The sequence below is a fragment of the Scylla paramamosain genome, chromosome 13 (assembly GCF_035594125.1).
Source record: "Scylla paramamosain isolate STU-SP2022 chromosome 13, ASM3559412v1, whole genome shotgun sequence".
Lineage (NCBI taxonomy): Eukaryota > Metazoa > Arthropoda > Malacostraca > Decapoda > Portunidae > Scylla > Scylla paramamosain.
Window position 1 is genome coordinate 5,347,145 of NC_087163.1, and position 15,356 is coordinate 5,362,500.

The window sequence follows — 15,356 nt, forward strand, 5'->3', positions numbered from 1 at the left end:
CCACAGAAGACGAAGAAAAAAAAGAACGAAAGAAAGAAAGAAAAGAAGAAGAAGAAAAAAAAAAAAAAACAGGCATTCTGCAACACCTCAAGGCAAGGACACACGGGGAGCCATAGAGGTTCTAATCACCACTAATTTGGACCAATTCCAGCTCTTTGCATCTATTTGCTTACGTAAGAGTGGGTGTAAGTGCTCATAATGGACATCCTCGACATGAACTGCTCACTGAAAGGCAAGTTTATCTCTTCGGCGACATTAGGACGTGCTGAGATGCCCATTACAAAAGTGAATATGATGCGGGGAGGAGCTTAAAACATCCCCACCAACGCAGATTCCCACTTGACCCTCTTGTAACCTTTGGGGGTTCTCGCTCTATCTGGCGTGTGAAGAGAGTTTAACACGCTTGAAGCCGAGCTAACACTAGTGACAAACTCTCGGATTAATCAGTGCGCAGAGAAAAGAGGGAAGGGGAGGAGATGGAGGAGCTGGAGAAAGGGAGAGGGAGGGAGGAGGGAGGGGCCATGAAATATACAAAGGTTGCTCACTTTACTAAGTATCGGCTCCGGAAATATTTAAGATGGAAGGCAAGTTTACCAATTAGTGTCTCTCATTGACAAGGTAACCTTCAGCTGAGCGGACGGCAGAATTAGCGTCCAGCTGAGCAGAAGAGTTTTTATGTCCATTTCCTGCTTGCCTGGTAGGGGAGGAGTGGACTTAATTATCCGGCATAGAACTCTCTATCCCTCTCCTTAGAAAGCCTCTTCGTTATTACCCATTCTTTGCCTCTGTACTCTTTAAGACTTGACGACTCGTGAAGGCTTTTCTGTAACTGTAACGATCGGGGTTACCTCCTCCACCTCCTCCTTCTCCTCTTTCTCCTTAAGTCTGCGTCTCCTTACTTCTCATTCACTACGCTAATTGTCTTCCTTCTCTCCATGTACTCGTTCAGACGAAGAAAAATTGCTGGTACTTGAAGCAGAGCGACTGGACACCCCTAAGAGGCGGTCATCTTACTGGAAGGACGAAGATAACAGAACCACCTCATCAAGAGACAGATCATTCTCAAAGCTTATCATTCACCCTCTCTCTCTCTCTCTCTCTCTCTCTCTCTCTCTCTCTCTCTCTCTCTCTCTCTCTGAAGAACATCATCGTCTCCAAGAGTTTCAAGAGATGTTTATTAAATATTACTGGTGGGGTAGAAAAAAAAACTGCAATACAACGGAATGGCTGACACGACTGAAAGGAAAGAGAAGTGAAGGAAGTGTGCAGGTGTGACGGATGGGGAGGTAAGGAGGAAGAGAAAGGAGAGGGGAAAACAATCACCACCACCACCACCACCACCACTACCTACACGAACCCGGAGATACCAACCGCTAGATGAGGAGAGAGCGACGAGGAGCCTCTTGTGTGTCACCTCGCTGCCTCATCCCCGACGAAGCGAGGACGAGGGGCTGTCGCGGCGCGCCACTTTACTACCTTTTGATTAATGCCTCAAGCTAATTGCCTCTTGCCGTCATTAAAGTGCCTACCGAGCGCTGGAAATTGCTTCAGCACACAAGGTGGTTTTCTCTTTAATTCATTTCCCCAACAAGCCTTGGGTAAAGAGCCCATTAGGGTGAGAACTGTAAGTTGCGCGATCCTGCGGCGCGAACAATTGACGATCAATGGCCGGGAAGTACATAGAATCCGACACCTTTCTCATGCCCCTAATTCCCTCCTCAGACCGCAAGGCCCAGCTAGTTAAGGAAACAATCAAACGGCATTTGTTTCACGCCACTGACGGAAGGGTGGGATGAGGTCAGGGGCTCCACGCCGCAACGGAGACGTGAAGCAAAAGAACAAAAGCAAAAATTCGAGGCTAAGCTACACCAAGAACAGCGGGAACACAACACAGTGACGCGGAAGAAATGTTGCAACGCCAGACACGCCAGCCAGTGATTTACATTTGTCCGCCGGTGTGCTGCGTGTGATGTGCCTACCTGCTCTATCTCGGTAACGCTACGCCGCCACTCACATTACACACGGGGAAGGCTTAAGAATACTTTACTGTTATTCATGTGATTGGAAATTATGTGACTAAGTTTACGTGTGTCGTGCCTTGCCAGTCTCTTCCCCCGCTCTCTCTCTCTCTCTCTCTCTCTCTCTCTCTCTCTCTCTCTCTCTCTCTCTCTGTATACCATCCGAATCCCACCTCCATCCCGTCCACCTCTCCCTCCCCTCCCTCGGCCCTGACTCCACCCTCCTCCACATCACCAGGCGGCGGATAATCAACATAATTGTGATTCTCAACGGCTTCGACTCGGTGTGCGCTCGGCTTCAGGTCAAGATAATTATGTCGACCTTTACGGAGCGGGAAAAAAAATAATAAAAGGCAGAAACAATTATCATGTGACATTTCATCAGATTCTGGAGAGCAACATCACACAGTCGTGAGCTGCAGTAGATTTTTAATGGATTTTTGGTATTATGTCACACGTTGCAGATGCGGGTTTCTTCAGTACCTGTGGAGGGAAGGCCAGGTGTGTTGTACTGACGTGCGAGGGGCGGCGCGGAGGTAAGGAAGTGGGAGTGAAGGGGAGGAAAGAGAGAGAGAGAGAGAGAGAGAGAGAGAGAGAGAGAGAGAGAGAGAGAGAGAGAGAGAGAGAGAGAGAGAGAGAAAGTGTGTGTGTGTGTGTGTGTGTGTGTGTGTGTGTGTGTGTGTGTGTGTGTGTGTGTGTGTGTGTGTGTGTGTGTGTGTGTGTGTGTGTGTGTGTGTGTGTGTGTGTGTGTGTGTGCAGTACGTGCGTACAAACACACTCGAGTTAGCAAACGCCATAAAAAAGGAGTGAACAAAAGTAACTGAAAAGCAGAATAAATAAACAAAAGATAGAAATAAAAAGAGACGACGACAAGAGAGATGAAAATAAGAGAAAATAATAATAAAAAAAAGAAAAGATTAAAAAAAAAATACAACACAGAAGAAGAAGAAGACAACACGACAAATAAAGAAGCAGAAAAAGAAGAAGACAGAAAGAAAAGGTAATTAATAAAAGACTCCTTGAAACGAAGAAGAGGAAGAAGAGGAGGATAAAGAGGAGCAAGAGGAGGAGGTTAATGTGAAGCTAAACGACAATTTCTAAGTCAACACAGGTCGAGCCGTAAGGACCTAGCACAACAAACACCAACCAGCCCTTGTTTGCACACCAGACTCGTGGTTAGCTAATGACTCGAAACGTGGCGACTTCAGCTTACAACAGAGGAGGAGGAGGAGGAGGAGGAGGAGGAGGAGGAGGAGGAGGAGGAGGAGGAGGAGGAGGAGGAGGAGGACGATGGTGTGGAAGAGGTCCTTTCTCCTCTCTCCTCCTCCTCCTACTCCTGGACCAAATTACCAGCAGCTTCCGAACATTAAGGGAGAGATGAGTCAGCTTCGGGAAAAGGGTGACCGTCGCCGACTTGTTTAATCTCTCTCTCTCTCTCTCTCTCTCTCTCTCTCTCTCTCTCTCTCTCTCTCTCTCTCTCTCTCTCTCTCTCTTGTGTTGCCACGTTAAAGTGAATAAATTATAAAATGTGGCAAAATACAATTACTGGTAAGGGAAATAAGCGTTGAGGAAGTCAGTGATAGAGAAAGACAGACAGACGCTTGTGAAATGTTCTTCATTGTCGACCAATAACAAAAGACAGGAACGAAAAATAAATGCGCGGATGCTTCATACATTTTCCACATCCAAGTAAAGAGCAAGTAAAGTTTTGAAACTCTCGATCAAAATAAACTTCAGAATTCAACAAGGGACGGAATACTCGTACATGTTTCCCGCCAAGAGGGAGACAAAGGTGTGTTCATGTTGCCTGTTTAAAAAGCTGAACAAAAAGAGACTGACAGCTCGTACTGCCTCCCCCTAAACCCGCGCCCTTTCCTCCCCTCACACTTCTCCCCTCTGAAAACTCCTCTTCGTTAATTATTCTGTGGCCACTAATTACCGTGTTCTTTAATGAATGGCCACCTCGCGGCTCCTCAACCTGCGCCTCTAAATTATTGACGACCATTGATTATTTATCGAGTTCTTTTACACCTTTCGACTGCCGCTATTAATTAGTCAGCAGTGGCACCTGGCCCGCTCTGGAGTGTTGTGTATACTTATTGGTGTCCTTTTTTACCTGCAGAGATAATTGCTATGTGCCAACAGTGAAATTACTCCCCTCGTAAAAACTTGTAAGCTTTGTGCCCTTCCTTCCACACGGCGCAGGAAGTTACGGCAGAAAAGCTCGAAGTTTAGAGAATAGTGCTCGAATTTCTGCCTCAGTGACTGCCAGCCTCAGCAAGCCGTGAGTTCCCGCGCAAGGTGTGACCGACTGCTTCTTCTTTTTGGATAATTACACACTTTTGTTACTCTCATATCGGACCGTCAAGGCTCTCCCGCCGGACGTATTAATTGAATTACTGCGGTAGAAGTTCAGGACTGAAGGTGAGGTGCTGGGTTTGTGTGGTGTTTGAGGTAGTGTTTGGGTAGCGGTGGTGGTGGTGGTGGTGGTGGTGGTGGTGAAAATAATTTCTGAGGTTTGGTTTGTTTTCGTTTTTGATGTTGCTGTTGTTGTCGGTGGTTGTGGTGGTGGTGGTGCTGATGTTGCAGTACAAGGGAACACGCGGCAGTGATGCAAAGACAAAGAAATACCAGAACATGCGACCTATACAAACGTAAAGACGACAATGAGCTTACACTTCCCATCTGTCTCCTTTCTCAACAACTGTCCAAACACAATTCGCAGAAACAAAACTAAAATAATTAACAATACAAAACAACAATAACAAAACCAAACCAAACCACACCGAGAAGAAACAAAGATAAAAAAAAAAAAAAACCTGAAGGAAGGCGGAGACAGAGACAGAGACAGAGACAGAGAGAAAAAAAAAGAGACGAGAAGCAAACAAAAAGAAAAAAGTAATAATAAAAACAGTAAAAAAATAATATTGCCATAAAAGTAGAGTAATGACACAGACGCAGGCTATAAGGTAGTATTTCTCGCTTCCACGTCATAAATCAGAACCAACATCTTAATATTAACTCATCCGTGACCGTCCACATCGCGTCACGGGAGGGGGAGGAGGAGGAGGAGGAGGAGGAAGGGGCACTCAGACATGGGAGAGAATCAGAGGGAGGTAAAGGGAGGGAGGAACGAGGAGGAAGAACGGCTTGAGGGTGAAGTGAGTGGGAGAGGGAAGGGAGGGAAGGAAGAACAAGACGAAACCTATTGGAATGATCGATAGTTTATGGTGAAGGTCTAGCCCGACGCTGCACACCGTCGCTTGTTTTTTTGTCTGTCCGTCTCTCTCTCTCTCTCTCTCTCTCTCTCTCTCTCTCTCTCTCTCTCTCTCTCTCTCTCTCTCTCTTTCTCTCTCTCTCTCTCTTCGGTCAGGTTTTCATACACATGTGAAAAAATAAAGTCAATGTTTTTTCTTTATTTTTGATGGTGAATGTACTTTTTTTTATTGTTTACATAGCTGTTAATAATTTTTTAAATGAACATATGAAAAGAGCATTGTTGTGGTCTATTATTATCATTATTGTTGTTGTTGTTGTTGTTGTTATTACTGTTGTTGTTGTTGTCGTCGTTGTTGTTACTATTATTACTATTATTATTATTATTATTATTATTATTATTATTATTATTATTACTATTATCATTATCATTTACGCACGGCGTGTATCTCTGAGGGACAAATGCAAAAAAAACATATTGACACGTGATGTAAACTTTCTCGTTGACAAAACAAAATATTAACAAGTTGAATTCGAAATTATAGTGAATACATGGCAAAGGGCAAGACATTCCAGGGAATGATGCAATGTACATTGAAATGTCTCAGTAGTAGTAGTAGTAGCAGCAGTAGTAGTAGTAGTAGTAGTAGTAGTAGTAGTAGTAGTAGTAGTAGTAGTAGTAGTAGTAGTAGTATGTAAGAGAGAAAGAGAGCGAGATGCGGTCACCAGCTCTGACCTTCCCCTTCCCTGCCTGACCCTGACGCATCGGGTTTATGAGTTCACGCTTTATTGTCTTCTCATTCATCCCCTGAACCCACCTAAGCCGTCCCGGTAGCACGTAACACACACACACACACACACACACACACACACACACACACACACACACACACACACACACACACACACACACACACACACACACACACACAGTAAGGGCGCCTCCACCCAGGCGGCGCAAGGGGTCATAAATAAAGCGAGGTACTGGCTCTCCCAGTACTCGGGTCTCCTAAAATAATAGAAGCGAGGCGAGTGGCACGCCGCTGACTGTGGGAAGCACGCAAAGCCGCCTTTTGCCGCTTCGCCACCCCTTCCACCAGCCCCGCCAGGCTGCGCCGCTCAAGCACTCCCGCTACTCTATAGACACCCTCACCGCCCTTCCAGGTACCCCCGACGCTTTGCTCTCTCCGTCCTTCCCTAGAGTAACCAGCAGGAATCACGATGTCTCCGTGCAAGGATGGCGCGGTACAACAAAGTCTAAAATTTCCTCAACAATGATCGTCGACCAGCTGGTTTTTGACAAAGAAATGATTCCAATGACTCCGTCCCTCAGCCACAGCACATGTTAGAGGTGAAAAGTTATCCCAGTAAGTGCACATGCTTGAAAACACAAGAAAATTAGGAAGACGTATAAGATAAAATAATCCTTATACTAAAGGCTATATTAATCTAGCACGAGTTGGGGGAAGGCAGCGCATAGCATACTCCAGATATGTCAAATATATGCATTCAGATAGAGTTTGAAAGTATATTCATTTATCGTTAATCTGAACATAGGTAACAAATTATGAAACATTTCCTTCACTATTATTTTTTTTCATATTTGATAAGCATTAAAATTTGATAAATAACACGCTTTGGTGTAACTAATGGCTGCTCCTCTCCCATCTCTGGGGGTAATGAAAGAAGTAAACTCACCAGGTGGTGTGTGACGTCCCTCTTCCTCTGCTTCCTCTACTTTGAATATATCGCCGATGTCCTGCTGGGTGCCCGCCTTGCCCTCTGCGTGCCGCTGGATCTGGTGCAGTTGCTCCATCTGCAGGTGACGCATGGAGCGAATGTGGTGCAGCATTTGCAGCTTGGCGCGAGTGTTGAAGCTGCAGAGTGTGCAGGTGTACACCCGCCGGTCCTCCGCGATGCTCTGCTCTGTCATACACAGGTGACGGAACAGCACGTTGAGCACCTCGTGCCGCTGATGGGCGGCGTGCAGCTGTAACTTGTGCACACTGTTGGTGTAGTATTCACACAGGTTGCAGCGCACGTGCATCGGCGTGGTGTTGGAAAGGAACTTTAATTTCCACTCGTTACGAGGGCCACCTTCGAGGATATGATTGACGTGCTGCAATTTCTGCAAGTGCTTGTCTGTTTTGCAGTGCAGCTGGAAGTTGGCCTTCAGGTTGGTCTTGTACGAGCACAACTTGCATATGTAATTCCCCGCCACCACGAGCAAGACATCGTTTTCATTTACTTTGGAACGATCGAACTGGAGGTGCATGTTGAGCTGGTCCAGAGAGTCACTGGAGAAGACTGAGCACACGCAGCAGGTGAAGGCGTGGCGCGGGTTGGCCGGCACGGGCTCCGGGGGCGGCTCCAGCGACTCGGGGTTGAGGCCCATGTCAAAGTGCGGGCCAGGGTGGTCCCCGCCGTGGCCATGGTGACCTCCGGGGCCCATAGGTCCTCCTGGGCCCATTGGCGCCCCTGGGGCCATCATGCCTGGCGGTATTTGGCCCCCGGACATCATCTGAATGAGGAGTGCTTGGTTATAGGCGAGGTCAGCAATGGCTGCTTCTGGCAGGGGTGGCTTTTCCCCAACACCCATGCTGGCCATCATGGCCGCTGCGGCAGGGTTGCCGGCGTACTGGAGGAGGGCCATGGTGTCTAATTGGTTCCCTCCTCCGCCTCCACCCCCGCTCTGCAAGGCGCTCAGCTGCTGCATGTGTTTGACGTTCTGCTGCAGCACCATCATGTTGTGCGTGTGCTTCTCGCTGGTCATGTGGATACGGAGATTCCGAGCAACATTAGTCTCGTAGCTACAGACGTCGCAGCGCCAGACAGGCTTAGGCTTTTGTTGCTGCGTGGGCGCCGGGGTGGTGGATGGCGTGGGCGTCTTAGGGGCCGAGTAAATGCTCCCTGAAGGACTCTGTTGCTGAGACGTCAATGCCTGCGATGCGTCCATATTGGGCATCCCGCCATTTTGCAACTCCTGCATGTTGTTGAGATGTTTGTCGCTCTGCATGTGTATGGAGAGGTTGCCTTTGGTGGTGGTGGAATAGTTGCACACCTCGCAGCGGTACGGCTTGTAGCCACAGGTGTAGGTCTCTCCGCGGGCGAGGCGAGGATGTGCCTGGTTGGTGAGGCAGTAGATGCAGGTGGACTCGTTCTCCGGGTGTTTTTCCTTCATGTGGATCTCAAGCGTCTCCTGGTACTTGTAGTGCCAATTGCATTTTGGACACTTCAACGTCTTGCAGGAGTTCCGGGAGTGCATGAAGGCCATCTGTCCACTCAGCTGGCGCGACTGTTGCAGGATCATGTCACACTTATCGCAGGTGACGCCCTGTGGCCGGCCATTCATATGTTCTGGGCAGGCGCCAATGATGGTGCCGGTGAGCTGTGCCACAGGGGACTGCAGCGGAGAAAAGCTCGTGGGTGACATGGTTGTCACAGGAGACAATGAGGCCCGCCCGTTGGCGCCGAGAACAGAGATGGGCGACTTGCGACTGATGTCTGGTGTTCGTGCAGCGGCAGGGTGAGGGGTAGCGAAGGGGTCAGCGCGGAGTGCTTGATGCTGTTGCTGCTGCTGCTGATGCTGCTGCTGCTGCTGCTGTTGTTGTTGCTGCTGTTGTTGTTGTTGCTGCTGCTGTTGCTGCTGCTGATGTTGCTGGTGCTGCTGTTGTTGCTGCTGCTGCTGAAGCTGCTGCTGCTGCTGCTGTTGCTGTTGTTGTTGGTGCTGTTCCTGCTGTCGGCGGACGAGATCATAAAAATCAGACATTTTACGCTCGTCCTCAGCAGTGGTGTCATGATGGGCGTCGTTGTTGTGCGTAGCCTTCTCAGGTGAGGGCTGCGGGCTGGGGGAGGTGCCGCTGGGGGCCCCGGAGGGCAGCAGGGTGGCCAGGGCGCCCCCGTGTTGGGTGCCGCTGCTGCTGCTGCAGTTGTTTGCACTGCCGCTGCCGCTGCTGGCACCGGGAGGCGTCACTGGCTCTAGGAACGACACTCGCGGCTCCTTCTCCCGACCCGCGCACTGGATGATGGCCGAGGCGTTCTTGGCCGCCAGCAGTTCTCTCTCCTCGTCAAGGAGCACTATACTATGGTCGCCCATCGCATGGGCCATAAAAGATCTAACATATCCAAAAGACAACTTACATACAAAACACATCAATATAGGTTTAATTGGAACTTGCGAGTAGTCTAATAATGGAAGTTTTGTTTTCTCACTGGAACTATCATTTTTGCTATCACTGTCTTTACATTCATTTTCACTGTCTTTATCACCAACGGTAAAGACCCTGTAGTTGTGAACAATGGGAACTTCAGGAACTTTGTTTTCCTGGATTAGCGAGGTGAAGGTTTGACCGTATAGGGCGGTATAGAAGGCGGGGTTCTTGGTGACGTATATGGCGTTGGCGATGGTGGGGATGGTGGGTGCTGCGGTGGAGGAGAGAGGGTGTCGCGGGGAGTCCACGATGGAGCCCTCGTGCCGCGGCAGCTCCAGCCCCGCCACGCCCTCGTCGTCGCTCACTTCCGAGTCGATGATGTACGCCGACCCGTCAGGATTGTACACGATTTTGCCATCAAATTTTTCTACGTCGCTCGAGGACTCGTTCAGCGTGTCCTGGGTGGCGGAGGAGGCCACGCAGTGGTGCCGCGTGTACTGCTCCGCCGACGTAAAGTGTGTATGGCACGTCATGCACGTCAGGTTGAACGTCGCGGGGGGCGACGACGACGGTGCCGACGACGACGAGGAGGTGGCATTAGGTCCCTGCTGAGGCATGGGTCCAGGGCCCTCCTCGCCCGCCAAGGGGGAGGTAGAGGGAGCGTCCTCGGGACTCATTTCTGGGGGTGCTTGTTGGTGCTGGGGGCGGCTGGGGTCGTCGAGAGGGTCAGCGGGAGGGTGTGGGGTGGCCGGGGGGCATCCCTTCAGAGGTTGCTCTCCCCGCTCCTCTCCGGGCATGGCGGCACGGGCACGGCGCCTCCACTAGTCACAGCCCTTAACCTCCACGCACCATCTGCGACAAGAAAAAAACGTTGCGTTAGTCACTGTGGGAACAATACAACATAAAAGTTTATGCTAATAAGTAAAAATTGGCCTAACCCTGCGTGATCACACCTACACATAGCTGGCTACTGAATTAACATTAGCAAAGATAAAATCCATTAACAAAACGAGAAATGAACATCTCGCAGCCGACGATCCTCTCACACATTCTGCTTAAAACAAGATCGCTTTCCTTCCCTTGCCGCCTCGACGACAACAACACTTCCCTTCAACAATGAGCAAGAAACAAACACAGGCGGGAATGGGAGGAGGGGGTGAAGCGCGGCGGGGGCCAGGCGGGCGGGCGGACAGGAGTATCGTGTTGCCTACATAACCCCGCTCTGAGCCAGGTGTGCCCAGTCCGGCTGCCGGGTCGGAGCGCCACTGATTTTGTCCACTGATACGGGTTGCTCAGTCCGGTTTAGTCAAGGGGTCAGGGGCACGGAGGGTAAACGGATGGAAGGCAGAGCAACGGTGGATGAGAAAGGGGGAAATGACGGCAAGAAAGAGGACCAAGTGACAGAGCGTTTGGTTAATACGAGTATTTATACTTGTGCAGAGGGGAGAGTAATGAAATCATTGTGTCCTCTAAACAAAGGAAAGCATTGTGTTGTCAACGTAGCACACAAGTATTATGAAACTACTTTACGTTTTTCCATTAAGTCCCAAGTTATGATGGGGCTTAACGTGACTTACATACGAATTCACGAATAGATCTGATAAGTGTCGATATAAATACTAGGAATTATTGTTGCTTAACCTGTCTTCTATGTGACGCTTTAACATGAACACGTGTGGCCAGTGACGCGCCTTGATGTCATGACGTATCGTTCATATTCCTAACGTGGCATCCTCATCATACACCATTAATATACCTCCTACATCGACTCATACTATCAACAAATCGCATTTCTCCGTGACCTCCTCAGTGGGTCTACCTGCCTGCATCTGCCAGAATGATCACAAGTATGGGCGGTGGCCGGAGGGAACGCTCGGGGCTGACTCACAAAAGACCACCACAGTAGGGCAAAGTCTGGCAGCAGCTCGGCACCGTCAGGCAATAAATCAGCCGCTGTTACAGCCACGAGCGGGGCGTGAAGAGGTCGTGGGAGGGAAGCGAAGGGGAGGAGGGGGAATCGGGGGTAAAGGGAGGCAGGCTATGAGTAGGGAAAAAAAGGGAGGATCGTTTGACTACTTCAGAGAAAGGTGGGTGAGGCCAGAGGGACGTATGACTTAAGAAAATAGCTCGGCGAGGGAAGAAGTACAGACGCGGGGGAAAAAGAATAACACCCACATGAGTACTTGCGCCGGAACGGAGTCACGAGAACGTGGAATACTTTTAAAGGACGAGAGGAAGGGAGGGGCAGAGAGGGAGGGAGTGAGGGAGGGAAGAGGCGAGGGTGGCCGGGAGGCAGACGGTGTTTGGTGTCTGGGCTTCCGGGTGCCTGGGAGTGGTGCTCGTGGTGCTGATGGCTCTAAGGTGACGGCAGGCGCGGCAACCATCACAGGGACCAGTTGTGTTATGGCCCGCCAGGTGTGATGCCGAGGACCGGTTCTGCTCGCCGTAAGTAAGACGGTTTGGCTAAGGGGCCGGAAACAGCGAAATGGAACAATGTGCGACAAGGGAATTTAGAGAGCGTGTTGCGTCAGAAATCTGTTCTAATGCCTCTTTTATCTCGTGATCTCTCCTGCGCTACGTCATGGGCGCGGCGACGGATTATCAAACTCGAAGCAAGGTCACGGAGTCTGTTCTCTTTATACCCATTCATCTCCTTTCCTTCCTCATCGTCTTCACACATAAGTTACGTGCGAGTATGTGCTTTTTCCTCAGCCGTGTCACAGAAAAAACGGCGAGAATCACCTTCAGATGCAAGGCGCGGCTGGTAAATCTCTGCATCAGCGCATTTATCAGGACGCCAAACACATGCCCAGTTACACCTTAAGGCAGTGTCTGTCTATCGAGCACATGCCACAACTGAGATACCAAAGCGTCCTTGCTGTACACCAACTCTCGCCCGTGTTATCTAATCGATTAATCATGCTTCACGTCAGGCACATAAATCCCTTATCTAAAACCCCAAGACGAACAGCTCTCATCAGCCTAAAGTTGATACGACACTACGCTCGCTACCACCGCCACACTCGCCCCGCTCCCGTCGTTATTTCCTTCATGCAGAGTTTTATTTATTCACTATATAAGACAAAGCTGTTCTGAAGTGCTTGGGGTCCTGATGCTTTATCGTCGCCGCCTCTACCTGTCCAGTCACCAAGATGGATCAAGGGGCATCTATATTCAGTCTTTTATTTATTAATTTATTCATAATAAGCATGTCTCTCTAGTTGAGATGTGAGATGCGGGGAAAGGAATAAAAAGAGAATAAAACAAAGAACGTGATAAGAGAAGATATGCAAGAGGGAGAAAAGAATAGAATAAAAGAAGAGGATATGAGAAGCGACAAGGACGAGATATAAGAGAGGGAGAAAATATGTATAGGAGGGGAAGAGGACACAGAAAGCGACAAGTAAAAGATAGAAGACAAGAAGGACAAAATTAATAGAAAAAGGAGAGAATATAGGAAGCGACATGGATGAGATATAATAAGATACAAAGACAAAAATAGAAGAAAGAAGTGATAGCACGGAAAACAACAAAGAAGCGATACAATGAACAATGAACTGATGATAACAATAAAAATGCGTCAGAGTAAAAACAAGAAAACTTAAATGAAAACACAAAGACGAAGGGAAAGAGGTAAACAAGAAGCCATGCAATTAAAACAAGGAGAGATATATTCGTCAACAACACAAGAGGAAAAGACGAACACAAGAAGAACACAGCAAACCCCAAACATAAAGCGCCACTCGGGTAACCTTACGTCGCACATCGCTAAGTTTATACATCAGAAACATGAGGGCACATTTAACACATGTCATTAGAAGCACAGTAATATATGTACATACACCCTTCAGAGTCGTCGACCTTAATCAAGAGGACGTGGCAAGGCATAATATATAAGTCCGGTAAAACCAACTCCGACTGGTACCATCTGGCGCGCCAATCTGAACTCTTTTATCGATGGCAGAGGAGAAACTACCGCTGCTTTATCTACAACACCTGTAAAGCTTTAGTCTGGGCAGGTGCTCGACCGTCACCAGGAGCATTATAAACCAGTGCTTCTTACTATAACTAACAAGCGCTCTTTCTTCTGCAGGAGCGGCGGAGAGGACACGATGCCCGATGTGAGGAAAAAGGATAGATTAATAAGTGGTTAAGAAGACTGAAGACCAAAGGAGGGAGAGAAGGAGGATATGAAGGAACATTAAGGACGAGGTCACCAAGATGATGCAAGCACTGAGGAACCATACCACTACTTGACCTCCTCCTCCTCCTCCTCCTCCTTGTTCTCCTTCTCTTCCTCCTCATCTTCCTTCTCCCCAATATTCATACAAGGCTAATTTCAGCTCCTCGCTTCCTCATACTGCGCCTCGCTAGTGCCAACCCTTCTTCAGCCTCGGAAAAAAGGAGGTAGACAGCATGATACTCCCTGTTCCTGCTACAAAGGAATTAATGGCACTGCGGGTTCTGGCACAGCGCGGCACAGAGAAAAGAGCGCCGCAGCATCCGGCCGCCAGCACTTCACTGTCCCACTAATTCATCTCGGCGGACTGGCGGGAGAGGGCTGCTCGTGGCCCCACTCGGTACATTATCCGTCACCTCCTCCCGCCTCGCCATCTTCCTAATCCCCAGCTACGCCTCCCATTCCCCTCACTAATCTCCCCTCCCGCCCTCATCCCTACCTCAGGTCCCCCCACCCCATGACACCGCTGCTCCCAAGCCCCCAAGAGGGAAAACTTTTATTTATCATCCAGAAAAGAAAGCATCACAAACCCCGACGACCATCACCTCGGGAAAAAAAAGAAAAAAAAACAATATTTGGGGCACAATGAAGTGAGGGGACAGAGGGGATGGGCGGCTGACTCGGGTCCTTCCCTCAAGTGACGTTATCATCGATAAAACCATTTTCCATAACTCCTCGTCGCCCTTGCTTGCCTCTCGCACCCTTTGCCCGCCCACCACCACTGTACACAACACTCCGGGAGAGACCACCTGGCAGAAAATTCATAGTTACCACATGAAGACTGCAGAAAAATCACACTCTCCCTCAAAGTTATGATCTTAAATAAAACGACAACGCGTACTTCATATTGAATATTCGGAAAGGTTGCTGAGGCGGCGCCACTGAAGAGAAACCTTAGGCAACCCCGCACGCCTGCGAATACCAGCCCTCTCGACTTCCTCTTTTAGTTTATGAATCTGATCTCTCCCTCCCTCGTCCCAATCACTGCTCAGAGCTTAATTACTTCGCCCAGGGATCACCTCAGGACGCATACGCATCCCTGCCGAGGGTCCGCAGCGGCGGCACCTCCCACCGACCGCTGCCGCGATCACCAGCCGAGGATTCGCATCATAATCCTGAGAGTCGATGCGCGAAAGAGATATGACTCCAGTGAATAATAGAGGGAGGACGCGCGCCCTTCAACCCGCGCCCACAAACACCCTAAAATCCGTGTCTCCGAACCCCATCCCCCAACCCTCCCGCCGGCAGCCATTTCCGGAAGGAATTTTGAAAGTCTTCCACTAATAGAGGAGAGGAGAGTAAGAAGCGGAACCTCCCGAATCCATTATGAACCAAGAAAGAGTGAGAATTATCGTGACCCAGCATCGCGCGTCGCCCTCTTTGCGGTGGCAGTGCTGTTGTCATGCCAACACAAATGTTATTAGCCCCAGCTCTTTAAAATGGCCGGGATCCGAGGCGAGTTACCCCCGTAGAGTTCTCAGCGACGCGACTGGTTGGCGGAGGAAGGAAGAGCAAGGAGGGAAGGGATGGCAGGAAGGACGCACGGAGAGAGAGAGAGAGAGAGAGAGAGAGAGAGAGAGAGAGAGAGAGAGAGAGAGAGAGAGAGAGAGAGAGAGAGAGAGAGAGAGAGAGAGAGAGAGAGAGAGAGAGAGAGAGAGAGAGAGAGAGAGAGAGAGAGAGAGAGAGAGAGAGAGAGAGAGAGAGAGAGTGAGAGACTGGTGTTAGGGACGA

At 49.4% G+C, this 15,356-nt stretch overlaps 1 protein-coding gene across 5 annotated transcripts in view; it reads right to left on the minus strand.

Annotated features, from left to right (window-relative positions):
• The window catches only part of LOC135106364 (zinc finger homeobox protein 3-like), a 43,848-nt gene that overhangs the window by 14,493 nt on the left and 13,999 nt on the right, over positions 1–15,356 (minus strand). For all 5 annotated transcript variants that reach the window (XM_064015302.1, XM_064015301.1, XM_064015303.1 and 2 more), the window contains exon 2: positions 6,933–10,237. In XM_064015302.1, the coding sequence (XP_063871372.1) occupies positions 6,933–10,182 (3,250 nt within the window). In that variant the 5' untranslated portion in view covers positions 10,183–10,237. The remainder of the gene's footprint in view (positions 1–6,932; positions 10,238–15,356) is intronic.